Source organism: Chiloscyllium plagiosum, chromosome 3 (genome assembly GCF_004010195.1).
Source record: "Chiloscyllium plagiosum isolate BGI_BamShark_2017 chromosome 3, ASM401019v2, whole genome shotgun sequence".
Taxonomy (NCBI): domain Eukaryota; kingdom Metazoa; phylum Chordata; class Chondrichthyes; order Orectolobiformes; family Hemiscylliidae; genus Chiloscyllium; species Chiloscyllium plagiosum.
The window spans coordinates 92,296,806-92,310,004 of record NC_057712.1 but is presented as its reverse complement, the minus strand read 5'-3'; the positions used below and the strand labels follow the sequence as shown (position 1 = coordinate 92,310,004).

Here is a 13,199-nt window from a genome sequence, read left to right as displayed (position 1 = left end):
TGCTTGACGTGGCCCTCATCAACTATTTGTTACAGACATATCATGTCACAATATAACAAAACAAAAAATAAAGCAAAGTGTGGTAGATGCTGGAGATCTGGAACAAACAGAAACAGAAATTGCTGGAGAAACTCAGCAAGCCTGGCAGCAGCTGTGAAGAGAAAACAAGTGTTAATGTTTCAAGTCCAGTGACCCTTTTTAAGAGCTCACAATCGCATTGGCAAAACTTATCCATGAAGCCAACTACTGGACACATTTCATTATGTAGTATTGATACCATCATTTTGTTTTTGTTCATTCATGGGATGTGGGCATCACCAACAAAAACATTTTTAGTTGCCCTTGAGAAGGCCAGACTGCTGCATACCATGTGGATTATAGTTTATCAATTTTGATACAACTGGCCAGTCTGGTAAAATATTTCAAGCTGCAATTAAGAGTCTAATGTGTTGCTGTGGATCTGTAGTGACACATAGACCTGACCAGGTTAAGAAAAGTAGGTTACCTTCCTTAAAGTCATGAGTGAATCTGCAGTGTTTCTACAATCCAATAATGTCAGGGTCACCACTACTGATGATTATTAAAATAAATTGGGAATGGAAGTAACTGAACTTAAGTTTTTCAACTGCCAAGGCAGGGATTGAACTTTCATTACCAGATTATGAGTGCAGACTTCTAGGCTACTAGTCAAGTGATATAATCACTGTGTTATTGCATCCACAAAATAACTCCCGTGAGTCATACATGAATAGGATAGACTTCCATGATATTATTGTACAGTTAATTTCATGGTATGGTAGGAGTCATGATCCCTACATGGTGGAAGTCCATGTCAATATTATTCAAGGAAGTACAGTTGATTAGAATAGAGAGAAAAAAAAACAAAGGTTTGATAGGAATAAAGAGGATCTCAATAATGAGTACAGTCCAGAGAGTGTCCTATATAATGATTTTCTCATTACAGATCCTGCCATACACATTATGTGGTTATGAGGCTACCGTGAAGATCCTGCCTTCTCAACCTCATCTGAGGTGGGTAACCCTCAGGTTAAACTCACCACCAGTCATCTCTCTCAGGGACAGCTGTAACATTTACCTTTAAATGTAGTATAATGCAAGTATAAATTCCTAAGAGAAACAGCATACAAGTTGCCTAAATAATTCACAACAAAAATAAATGAGTTAGTTGTCATATTGATTTATTTTTGGAAGTGGTTATCATAACTTTAGCTTTATAACAAGCCTTTGGTGGCACAAAGTTCAGTAACGAATGTAAACTGTCGCACTAAGATTTAAAGCATATTACAACATCCATTACAATAGTAAACATGATTAACTGTAATTACACAATATAAAGCCATTTAACCCAGGTTACAAACTGAGACAATTAGTTATAATATTCAAATATTTAATAAAATTACCATTACCAAATTTAGTCATGTAAGTTAGATTGTTCAACCGCAGAAACATATAAAGGCATCTTAAAATAACTGGTTATATTCCCAGATATTGTAAAAAAACGTTGTGTGCAGTTTTGCGCCACATACATTAACAGTAGTTCAATGAAATGGCATCTATACGAACACGAAAATGTCTGGTATAAAAAAAAGTACACAATTGGTTTGCGCTATTTATTAGTACAAGTCAAAATAGAAACCTAAATGTGACTGCTATAAAAGGGATAATTTTCCAGTTGTGTACACTCTGCAGAGCCTACATTTGCTAGATGTATACATTAGGTTTTGGGCAAGCACTGCACTTCATTTTCCTACTGACTGGTAAATCATATACAGTGGACCTTCAACCATCCAATATATACTGTTAGCGTACAGGTGTCTCCATTGGGAATGGAAAATTGAAAAATTATCCCTCAAAACTAGTATTCAAGGTTTCATAATTCTCTTCCTTAAATATTGTTATTTTGCATAAAAACAGTTTGCAAAATTGCACAGTTGTGGACCAAACTATTCACAGCACACACACACTTTGTCAGCATTTCAGGTACACAGTACTTGTTGCAGCACACTTCTAACAATTTATATGTTTACACTGTCTAATTTGTTTCAATTTAAAGTGCTGTATCTCATCGAGAGATGATGCTATGTGCCCAAATACAGGTTCGTTAGGTATGATCTAGTGGGGAAGGAAATTCTCTTTTTCTGTTCTCCACAATTGCTTTCCATAACTTGCAAAGCATTCCACCTCTGAGGAAGAACAAAAGATACAGATCCATTAGAAAATTGCTATCCAAAGCATGGAACATGTCTGTTGTGCAGAAATTACAAAGGATGACAAAGAAATAAATTTTATTACTTCATCTTCAAATTTTCCTTTTTGAATGCTGTCATGTATTCCTTTATATTGCAATCCAATGCTTTTTTAAATTTAATAATTCAGAATTCTAAAAACTTAGCTAAATGTAATCTACAAAACTTTATTGATAGTATTTTCTAATCATTTTCTGGCAGTAATAGATATGAATCAATCAAGCGTAGAGGACCACGATTCCAATGACAAACATTAAATGAGAAACTGCTGGAAGAAACAGAATAGTGTTGGGTCGCAGACAAATGGAATCATACAAAGAACATCCCCATTGAGGAGGACCGAAAAGAATTAAATGATCTGTAGATCAATGGTGGTTTAGTGAAAAAAACTTGGATTGAGATGATGGGAACTTTCTTTACTCAGAGGGTGGTGAATCTGTAGAATTTTCTATAATTGAAGGCTGCTGAGGTAAAGTCACTGACTATATTTAAGAAAGAAATAGATTTCCAGAGGCTAAAAGCAGGAAGAATAAAAAAAAAGTGATGCATTACTGACACAGAATAACTGTAGAATGTCAAGTGCAGAAGGATTTAAGGATTCTGATGCACAAATTACAAACATTTAGTATGCAAATGCAACATTTAATCAGGAGGGCTCTTCGGATGCTATCTTTTACTCCAAGAGGAGCTGAACGTAAGAATATGCATGTTTTACTTAAGTTTTACAGGGAATTGATGAGACCACATCTTGAATACTATATGCATTTGGGTCTCCTTATTTATGGATGTAATTGTGTTGGAGGCAGCCCAGAGGAGTTTTTATGGAATCCCAAATGTCTGTCAGCACAAGGAGGTGGCCATTTGGCCTATTGTTCCTGCACCAGCTCAAATGAGCATTGTTACCTTGTGTTAGAACTGCCCATACTGAGCAGCACAAAATGGCTGATGGCTGCCCATGTCAAATTCAGTAGAACATGGCTGGCATTAGTTAGAGAGTTAAAAATCACACAACACCAGGTTATAGTCCAACAAGTTTAATTGGAAGCACTATTTTTCGGAGCACCGCTCAAAGTACAGTACTTGCAGAGTTACATTGTACTTTGTTCAAAAACTGCATGAATTCATGTAAGAGTCTGTTAACTCACTTTTTGGATTAGAATCAGTCTAAACATTATGGCACAGACAGGGATCACAGGAGGCTGACACCTTCAACATCTTAACATCTTATCTGGCTGATGCCAATTGTTAGTTAACCTGAAAATGTAACTTTTAAAAAAAACTTTTGTGATTTACATATGAAAGTAGTGGTCATTCTAACAGATGAGAGACTCAAGAAACAATCAAGGTATTTTTCAATGTATAATTTCAGTTACATCACACTTGTAAACTTTTGCTATAAATTCTGTGTCTTACAATTGTGTACACTACAATCACCTGATGAAGGAGCGACGCCCCAAAAGCTAGTGCTTCCAATTAAACTTGTTGGACTATAATCTGGTGTTGTGTGATTTTTGACTTTGTACACCCCAGTCCAACACCAGCATCTCAAAATCATTAGTTAGAGACCTTGGGAAAATATTTGCCTAATGTAGTCTTCACAAGTAGAACAATAGTAGCTCAGCAAATTCAAGGTTACTGAACTGAGACTGTAAAGGCAAAAGAAATAGATAAGACATTTAATTAATGAATCTCTCAAATTATTTAATAAATCTGTTGCAATACTAATAGTGTGTTTAGTTAAGATTCTTCAGAAAAAATCATAGACATAGATTCCAAAGTAGTTATAGATAAACCTACTTACAAAAAGTTCACTAAAAGCATTAAAGTAAAACAATTCCTGAAGAAGGGCTTATGCCCGAAACGTCGATTCTCCTGTTCCCTGGATGCTGCCTGACCTGCTGCGCTTTTCCAGCAACACATTTCCAGCTCTGATCTCCAGCATCTGCAGACCTCACTTTCTCCTAAAACAATTCAAACCAGTCTCAGACATCGTGAAACCATGTAGGACCAGAGGTGGACCATAAGCCTCTCCATCTCTTTGTTGTTCAGTAATACGAATGGTTTAATTAGAAATATATTGAAATTGTAGAGTGTGACAGTACTTCCTTCAGGTTAAGGACTAACAACAGTTAAATTGTATCAAGTAAATTGCTGAGGCAAGGTTGAACTGCATAAGATGCTGTACCAGAGAACCAATTACGAAGGTATAACTCAACACTGCTAACCAATTGTAAACAAGGGATGGGGGTTGCGCTCTAAGCTTGAAGTGTATAAGTGAAGACATTCTGAAACTGTGTGTGCCTTATTGCTCAAGAAATGAAGCTGAAATAAGAGTCACCTGACACCACCCTGTGACTCGGACTCTCATTGAAAACATGGCATCGAACACCTAGTGCCAAACTCTTGTTTTTTCCCCATATCCTTGCATATTATTTTTCTCCAAATACTTTTGCATTGCCATCTTGAATGCCTCATTGGAATCTGCCTCCACCACACTTCCAGGGCGAACATTCTATATCCTAACTACTCAGTAACACTTTATTTTCCCTACTTAATTCTTGCTTCTTTTTCAGACTACTTTAAATCTATGCCCTCTGTTTCCATTTGTAAAAGGAACACATTTTTTCAAATCTACTCCATTCACCTCACTCATAATTTTGAAAACTTCCAACAGATCTCCTCTTAGCCTTTCTCTGTCTAAGGAAAATAGTCCCAACTTCTTTAATCTATCCTCATAACTGAAATTCCTCATCTCTGGAAGCATTCTTGTAAATCAATTCTGTACTGTTTCCATTTCATTCGTATCCACCCCATAATGTGCTGCTCAGAAATACATACAATATCCCAGCTGAGGTCTAACAAGTGTCCTGTACAAAATCAACATCTTCTTGCTCCTGTACTATATGCTTATTAATAAAGCTGAAATTTCAGTATACTTTAGTCACTGCCACTTTCATGATCTGTGCACATATACACCCATGTCCCTCTGCTCTTCTATCACCCCTACCATTAGAAATGTATGCATTATTTTGTATTGCTTTCCAATGTTCTTCTTACCAAAATGCATCAACTCTCAATTTTCTGCATTGAAATTCATCTGCTATCGATCTGCCCACTCCACCAACTTATTTCCGTCTTTTTGGAGTTCTACACTGTCCTCTTCTGTTCGCCCTTCTTCCAAAATTTTGTGCCACCTGAAAACTTTGAAATTGATCCCTATACACCAAGATCTAGATTATTAATATACATCAGGAAAAGGCAAGGCTTCCCAATATCAATTTCTGGGCAACAACACTCAAACCTTCTTCTCGCCTGAAAAATATCTATTGATCATTACGCTCTGTTTCCTATCACTCAGTAAATTTTGCATCCACTTTGCTACTTTCCCTGTTATTCTGTGATCAATTACTTTCCTCAAATCTGTGGTGCTGCACTTCTAAAAGTCTACACATATCACAAATCTAAAGCATTTCCATCATTGATCCTCTTACCTTTTAATAAAACTCCATCCAATTAATTAAACATAATTTTCCCCTTAGTAAGCCTCGATGACTCTCCCTAACCAACCCACTACTTTCCATGCAACTACTAATTGTAACCTGAATAATTGTCTCCAGAAGCTTTCCCAACACTGAAGTTAAACAGAACGCTCTGTAATTGCTCGGCTAATCCTTCTTGGCTTTTTTGAACAAGGCTGTAATTATATAATTTTCCAGTCCTTTTGCACCTCACCCAAATCTAGGGAAGATTGTGGCCAGTGCTCTTGGCATTTTCACATTGAGGAGACCCTCTATTATGTTATGTGGCACTATTACCATGCTAAATAGGATAGATGTCAAACATATCTAGCAACACTAGATTGGGTGTCTATAAGATGCTGCGGACCATCAACAGCAGCAGAACTGTATTCAACCAAAATCTTGAAATGTCATAGTCTAGCATATCCCACACTGTACTATTACTTTCAAATTGACAGTCCGCTGCTGGGTCAATAAAACATGCAGGAGGACATGCCAGGAGTATTATCACGCATACCTTAAAAAAAGAGAAGTTAACCCAGTTAAGCTAAAAATCTTGTGTGCCAAACATTGAAACAGCACATAATAGATAGGGCTGAGCAATCCCATAGCTAATGGATCAGATCTAGGCTTTGCAATCCTGTCACATCCAGTCGTAGATGGTGATAGACAATTGAACAACTCACTGGTGAAGGATGTCCCATAAATATACCAATCTTCAATGATGGGAAGTCCAGCACATCAGTACAAAAGAAAAGACTGAGGCCTTTTGCTGCCAGCTTCACCAGAAGTCTTGAATGGATGATCCACCTCAGCCTCCTGCTGAGGTCTGCAGAATCAGAGAATGCCACACTTCGTCCAATTACATTCACTCCACGCAATATGTAAAAATGACCAAAGTCACTAGATACTGCAAAGGCCATGGCCTCAATGACATTTTGGCAATAGTACTGAAGATTGAGGCACTATCCATGTTGTTAACCAAGATGTTCTAGTATAGTTAAGATACTGGCAATTGCTATCAATTATTCTCTATCATTGGAAACTAATCAAAGAGTTCATTGTCAATGCCATCAAGTAGAACTTACTTGGCAATTTCTTCCTCACTAAGTTTGATGTCTGCTAGGGTAATGCAACTCCTGAACTTATTCCAACCTTGGTCTAAACAAAGGATCTGAATTTCAGAGAGGAAGCGACAGTGACTGCCCATGACATCCAGTCTGCATTGGACAATGTATATCACCAAGGAGCCCTAGCAAAAATACAGTCAACTGGAACTTGCTGGAAAATCTCAGCAAGTCAGACAGCATTTGTGGAGAGAAATCAGAGTTAATGTTTTGGGTCCAATGACCCTTCTTCAGAACTGACGGTTTTTATATCAAAGTTGGGGTGTGGGAAGGAGGCGAGAATAAATGATAGGGAAGAGAAAGAGTTGGACTGACAAAGGAGTGGTTAAACGTCCAGCTGGGGGAATGGATAGCTGCTAATGGGGACGATTAGTGGCTGACAATGTGTAGTGTATGGTAGCAGCTTATGTAGTGACAAGGCCTGATGTGCGGGGGTGGGTAAAGCATTGCAGTCCAACTAGAGTTGGTACACCCACAATGCTATTAAGGAGAGAGATCCAGGATTTTGATCTAGTGGCTGTGAAGGAATGGTAACATAGTTCCAAGTGTAAATGGTGGGTGGCTTGGAGGGGAATTTGTTGGGGGGGGGTGGTACTCAAGCCCTAAAATTGTTGAACTCAATATTAAGTACAGAAGGCTTCTGGGTTCCCAGGCAGAAAATAAGGTAGTATTCTTTCAGCTTGCACTGAGCTTTGCTAGAGCACTGCAGCAAACCTGAGACAGAGATGTTGGTCAGAGAACACAGTGGTATGTTGAAGAGGTAATCGATGAGAAGCTTCAGGTCTTTCCTGTGGACAGAATGTAGGGGTTCTGCAAAGCAGTCACCCAGTCTGTGCTTTGTTTCCCCAAAGTAGAGGACATGCCCCCACCTTAATGAATTTTGGGCATGACATGCCATTGAACTCTCCTTCCACCGCCTTCATCTCTGTGCCCATTTATTTGGGTCCACCCCCCCAACAAATTCCCCTCCAAGCCACCCACCGTTCACACTTGGAACTATGTTACCATTCCTTCACAGCCACTAGATCAAAATCCTGGAGCTCTCTCCTTAATAGCATTGTGGGTGTACCAACACTAGATGGACTGCAATGGTACAAGGTGGCAGCTCACCACCTTCACAAAGGCAATTAGGAATGTTCAGTGAAGCTGCCCTAGCCATTAATGCCCACAGTCTATGAATTAATTTTTTAAAAACTTTGATTTACCATCAACTGGCGTGTTGTGTCCAAGTCTGGGCAACACACTTTAGAAATGATGTGATGATTTTAGACAGAGTATGAAAAGAATTTACAAAAATTAAATCCTCATTGCTGGAACCAGTTATATGGATAGAATGGAAAAGCCTGCTTTTTTGCCTTCAGAAAAAGGTTGAAAGAAGATTTGAAAGCAGTGTTCAAAATCTTGTCTAGACAAGATAGATAAACAGAGAAGTGTTCCCAATGATGGAAACGTCAAGTACCCGAGAATGCCTATTTAAAGTGATTTACAAATGAGCCAATGGCAATATTAGATTAGATTAGATTAGATTAGATTACTTAGTGTGGAAACAGGCCCTTCGGCCCAACAAGTCCACACCGACCCGCCAAAGCGTAACCCACCCAGACCCATTCCCTTACATTTACCGCTTCACCTAACACTACGGGCAATTTAGCATGGCCAATTCACCTAACCTGCACATTTTTGGATTGTGGGAGGAAACCCTAGCACCCAGAGGAAACCCACGCAGACACGGGGAGAATGTGCAAACTCCACACAGAGAGTCGCCTGAGGTGGGAATTGAACCCGGGTCGCTGGTGCTGTGAGGCAGCAGTGCTAGCCACCGTGCCGCCGTGCCGTAGTTAGGATCTGGAATGCACTGCCCAGAAAGGGATGGTGCGGACAAATACAACCAGAGCTGTCAAAAGAGAAATGAGTTGAGCACTTGAACAGAAGAAATCTATAGGGCTACAGAGAAAGAAGGAGGGAATGTAGTTAGCTACCATTCATATGCAAGCACATACAAGTAGCAGCAGGCATAGATCATTCTGCCCCTCAAACCCACTCAGCCATTCAGTAATATAATGGTTGAACTGATTACTTCACATTCTCATCAATCCAATGTTGATGAAAAGAGTTCCAATGGCTTGCAATCCTCAAAACAAATTCTCATTATTTTCTTAAATTTGGGTCCCCTTAGAGGCCATGTCCTTAAAAATAATCAGTCGCCCATTTACAACAGTGATGAGGAATTTCTTTTCTCAGTGGGCAGTAAATCTGTGAAATTCTTTTCTGCTGTCAAGGCTGGGTCAATAAGAGTATTCAAGGCAGAGAGTAAGGGAATCATGGGTTGCGAGGAAGAGGCAGAAAAACAGAGTTGTGGGTTATCAGATCAGTTAATTTCAAGGCAGAGCAGACATGATGGACTGGATGGCCGCCTTCTACTCTTACATCTAATGGTTTCATAGTTTTATAGTTTCCCATTAGACAAGACATCCTAAATTGCACCTGCACAACAATGGTTTGAATGGTTTCTATTTGTGCCACAGCTATTCCATGATTCTTTAGAGTTGCAACGTTTTTTTTGAAATTGACCAAATTGTAAGTGAGCAATTGTAAGTAAATCAGAATGGAGTTCCTATGTTTCTTGAAAAGAGAAATCAAAACAAGTCACATTAAACAGAAATTACAGAATGCAGGGTGAAGCTACATTTATGTCAGTACAATAGCAAAGCACTGTGGGATGCTGAAAATCTGAAATAAAAGTAAAAAATATCTAAGTACTCAGCAAGCCAGGCAGCATCTTTGAGAACGGATAAAGAGTTAACATGTCAGATTGGAAAATGTAAACTTTATTTTTCTCTCTTTATAGATGTTTCCAGACACAAGTACTCCCAAAAATTTAAACACATAATCTTCTCTCTTAATTCACCAACTCCTCCTTTTCCCCCTTCTGGGTGTCAGACTTCCTAGAAATAGCATTACAGTAGCTCAGCCAAATAAATACATTACCTCAATCTCAAGCACTTCAAATCATCTCTTGTCATGTAGTGGAGAACGTCAATCAGATTATAATCATCTGCCACAAACTGAATGATGAGATAAGAAAAGAAACATTTATGGTCACAATAACTTGTCACACATCAAAGTGCTGAATTACAGGAATTATGCATTTCGGATATGATTATTATAGCCTACATTAAAAATAATAGTTTTGTTATGTACGTTGTAGAATTGAGCCAATTATTTTATCTAGCAATACAATAATGATTATAAACATGTCACACAAGCTTAGTTTAACACAGAAGAATCGTATTTGCAAGATGAAGCAGCAGTATGAAAACATTAAAGCACATTATCTACATGCATTAATCACATCTTTCATAACATGCACACTATCATCTGAATGTTCACTTAAAGTTATTGGTGATATTTGGATGAAAAACAAATGTTGCTCAAGATTAATAATCTATATTCATAACATTGCTACTACAAATGTGGTAGTATCCATACTTAATCTTCCTCAATTACATCCAACATCAGTTATCTCTGCATGCAGTGTTGCATATGTAACAGTGCCTCAGCAATTCACCATCTCAGGCAAACAAAATAGAGTTGATCTCACAATGGCTGCTGGTTAGCACTTTTGCAGTTGATATGCTGATATTCCATATTATGAGTAAGGACATCTGAAGCAGCCTTTGCATCTGCTTTGGCTGCTGTAGAAGTAAATGTAAAGGAAAATGTGGAGGGTCTTGTGGTGCAGTGGTAATGTCCTTATCTCTGGAGGATGAGGCCTGGGTTCAAGTCCTACCTGCTCTACAGAACAGGTTGTATAGAAAATATCTAAAGGAAAACATGGAGAGGTGTGCAATATGCAGCCAGTCTAATACCACCCTAATGACACTACTGGTGATAGCAAAAGATAGTCCAGTTTAATGCACAGATGAATAGGGTATTGCACCATACTAGTATCCTGGAGATGATACAGGGTGTCCTCACTTACAGCTGGGATTGTATTCCTAAAAATACAATATAAAAGACTCAGTGAAGAATTGATTCCCATTGGAATCTATGTTGGAAATGGAGTTAGCATTAAAAAACATAAAAAAGTCAACTTCAACTGCCAAAGAAGCAGTGGACTAAAAGCTTGTGATTTCAAATAAACTTGTTGAACTATAATCTGGTGTCATGTGACTTCTGACCTTGGGGGAAGGCAGGGTGTTGTCAAGCTTTGGCATGGCCAGTGCTCCATGAGTTAGGAAGATGCAGTCAGACGTCTCATGGGCTGTCTGGTGGTGGTGGTGGGGATGGGGGTGCTGAGGTGGATGAGAGGGGAGGAGAATTACTGAACTCTGAAGTTGGCAGCATCCCACTGGCCAGAAGGGGGAGCTTTCAAGCTTGGAAATGGCTGGTGCCCTGCTGGTTGGGAGGTGCAGCTCTCGTCTATTCAAGCAGGCCCTGTGTTTGATGGTAGCCTCTTGGAGGAGAGTGGAGTTAACTGCAGCTGGGTGACAATTGTTTTAGGACAGTGGCAGCTCCAGCAGATATTTTGTGGGCAGAGTCAATCTGGTGAACACCTCAGATTATGGTGGGACACATATCTGAAGCCTTGATGTGTCCTCAGGTCAGAGAAAGGTCATGCAAAAATGGCACCAATTAGGTAACATATGCTGCAGAAAATGTTGTAATGAATCTTGTGACACTTAACACAATTTCTGGTGCTAATAACATCCTTACTTTAAAGCAAAACACACTAAAAGAGCAATTTGAAATACAGACTTCCTGCCTATATATTAACAAATACTTTCTTACCCTATCTATTGTATCTTCATCAGCTCCATGTTCTCTCAACCAATCAATAAGCTCAGGATCTCCAGTGTTCACTGGAGAAGAATCATAGCGACACACTGACAGAACAGGCAGGTCTATTGTAAAAAATGAAAACAGGAATTTAGTGAAAACTAGGAAGTTGTCAATAAAAGTACAAAGAATCAAAGTTTACTTCAGTCAAAAGAAAGCCAACTTTGGCTGCATCTAGAAACACATTTTGACAAGTTGGGGAAAAGTGCACTGAAAAATTAGTCTATTAAAATTACACTATTTAAAACTTTAAAAACATTGAGCTCCTTCTATATTTTTCCTTCCTGAAATGCATAATAGTTTCACCTAAAGTAAAAAGTATGTAATTTGGCAAACAAGCAAACAATTTGGTTACTGTTACAAGCCTACCTTCACCAGCAATCTTAAAAATAGGACCCTAGTCTTCTGCTCATCTTGCAAGCTTGTCACACAAATTGTACTCAAACTATCTTTCCTCTTATAAAGAAAAATTAAAATTGTCGGAGAAACTCAGCAAGTCTGGCAGCATCTGTGAAGAGAAAACAGAGTTAACATTTTTCAGTCCAGTGACCCTTTTTTGTTCTGGACAAATTTCTGCTTTTGTTTTAGATCTCCAGCATCCACTGTTCAGTTTTATCTTTTCTTTTACTCATTCAGGGGATGTGAACTTTGCTGGCTGGGTCAGCATTTATTGCTCATTTCTACTTGCCCTTCAGAAGATGGTGGTCAGCCATCCTTTTTGAACCATCGATATTGGTATATCCACAATACTGTCAAGGAGAGTGTTCCAGGATTTTGACCCAGCAACACTGAAAGAACGGCAATATATTTTCAGGTCAGGATGGTGAGTGACTTGAAGGAGAACTTGCAAGTGGTGGTGTCTCCTTATCCTTCTGAATATAGTAGTCAAGTCATAGAGTCATAGAGATGTACAGCATGGAAACAGACTCTTCGGTCCAACCCGTCCATGCCGACCAGCTATCCCAACCCAATCTAATCCCACCTGCCAGCACCCAGCCCATATCCCTCCAAACCATTCCTATTCATATACCCATCCAAATGCCTCTTAAATATTGCAATTGTACCAGCCTCAACCACTTCCTCTGGCAGCTCATTCCATACACTCACCACCCTCTGCATGATAAAGTTGCCCCTTAGGTCTCTTTTATATCTTTCTCCTATTACCCTAAAACTATGCCCTCTTGTTCTGGACTCCCCGACCCCAGGGGAAAGACTTTGCCTATTTACCCTATTCATGCCCCTCATAATTTTGTAAACGTCCATAAGGTCACCCCTCAGCCTCCGATGCTCCAGGGAAAACAGCCCCAGCCTGTTCAGCCTCTCCCTATAGTTCAAATCCTCCAACCCTGGCAACATCCTTGTAAATCTTTTCTGAACCCTTTCAAGTTTCACAACATCTTTCTGATAGGAAGGAGACTAGAATTGCATGCAATATTCCAACAGTGGCC

The 13,199-nt window shown here is 39.1% G+C and overlaps 1 protein-coding gene across 1 annotated transcript in view; it reads right to left on the bottom strand.

Annotated features, from left to right (window-relative positions):
* Positions 1-1,178: 1,178 nt before the first annotated feature.
* The window catches only part of map3k5 (mitogen-activated protein kinase kinase kinase 5), a 189,233-nt gene continuing 177,212 nt past the window's right edge, over positions 1,179-13,199 (bottom strand). Inside the window, exons 27-29 of the mRNA XM_043685981.1 lie at positions 11,704-11,816; positions 9,901-9,977; positions 1,179-2,204 (exon numbers count right to left, since the gene is read on the bottom strand). Coding sequence (XP_043541916.1) covers positions 2,123-2,204; positions 9,901-9,977; positions 11,704-11,816 — 272 coding nt within the window. The 3' untranslated portion in view covers positions 1,179-2,122. The remainder of the gene's footprint in view (positions 2,205-9,900; positions 9,978-11,703; positions 11,817-13,199) is intronic.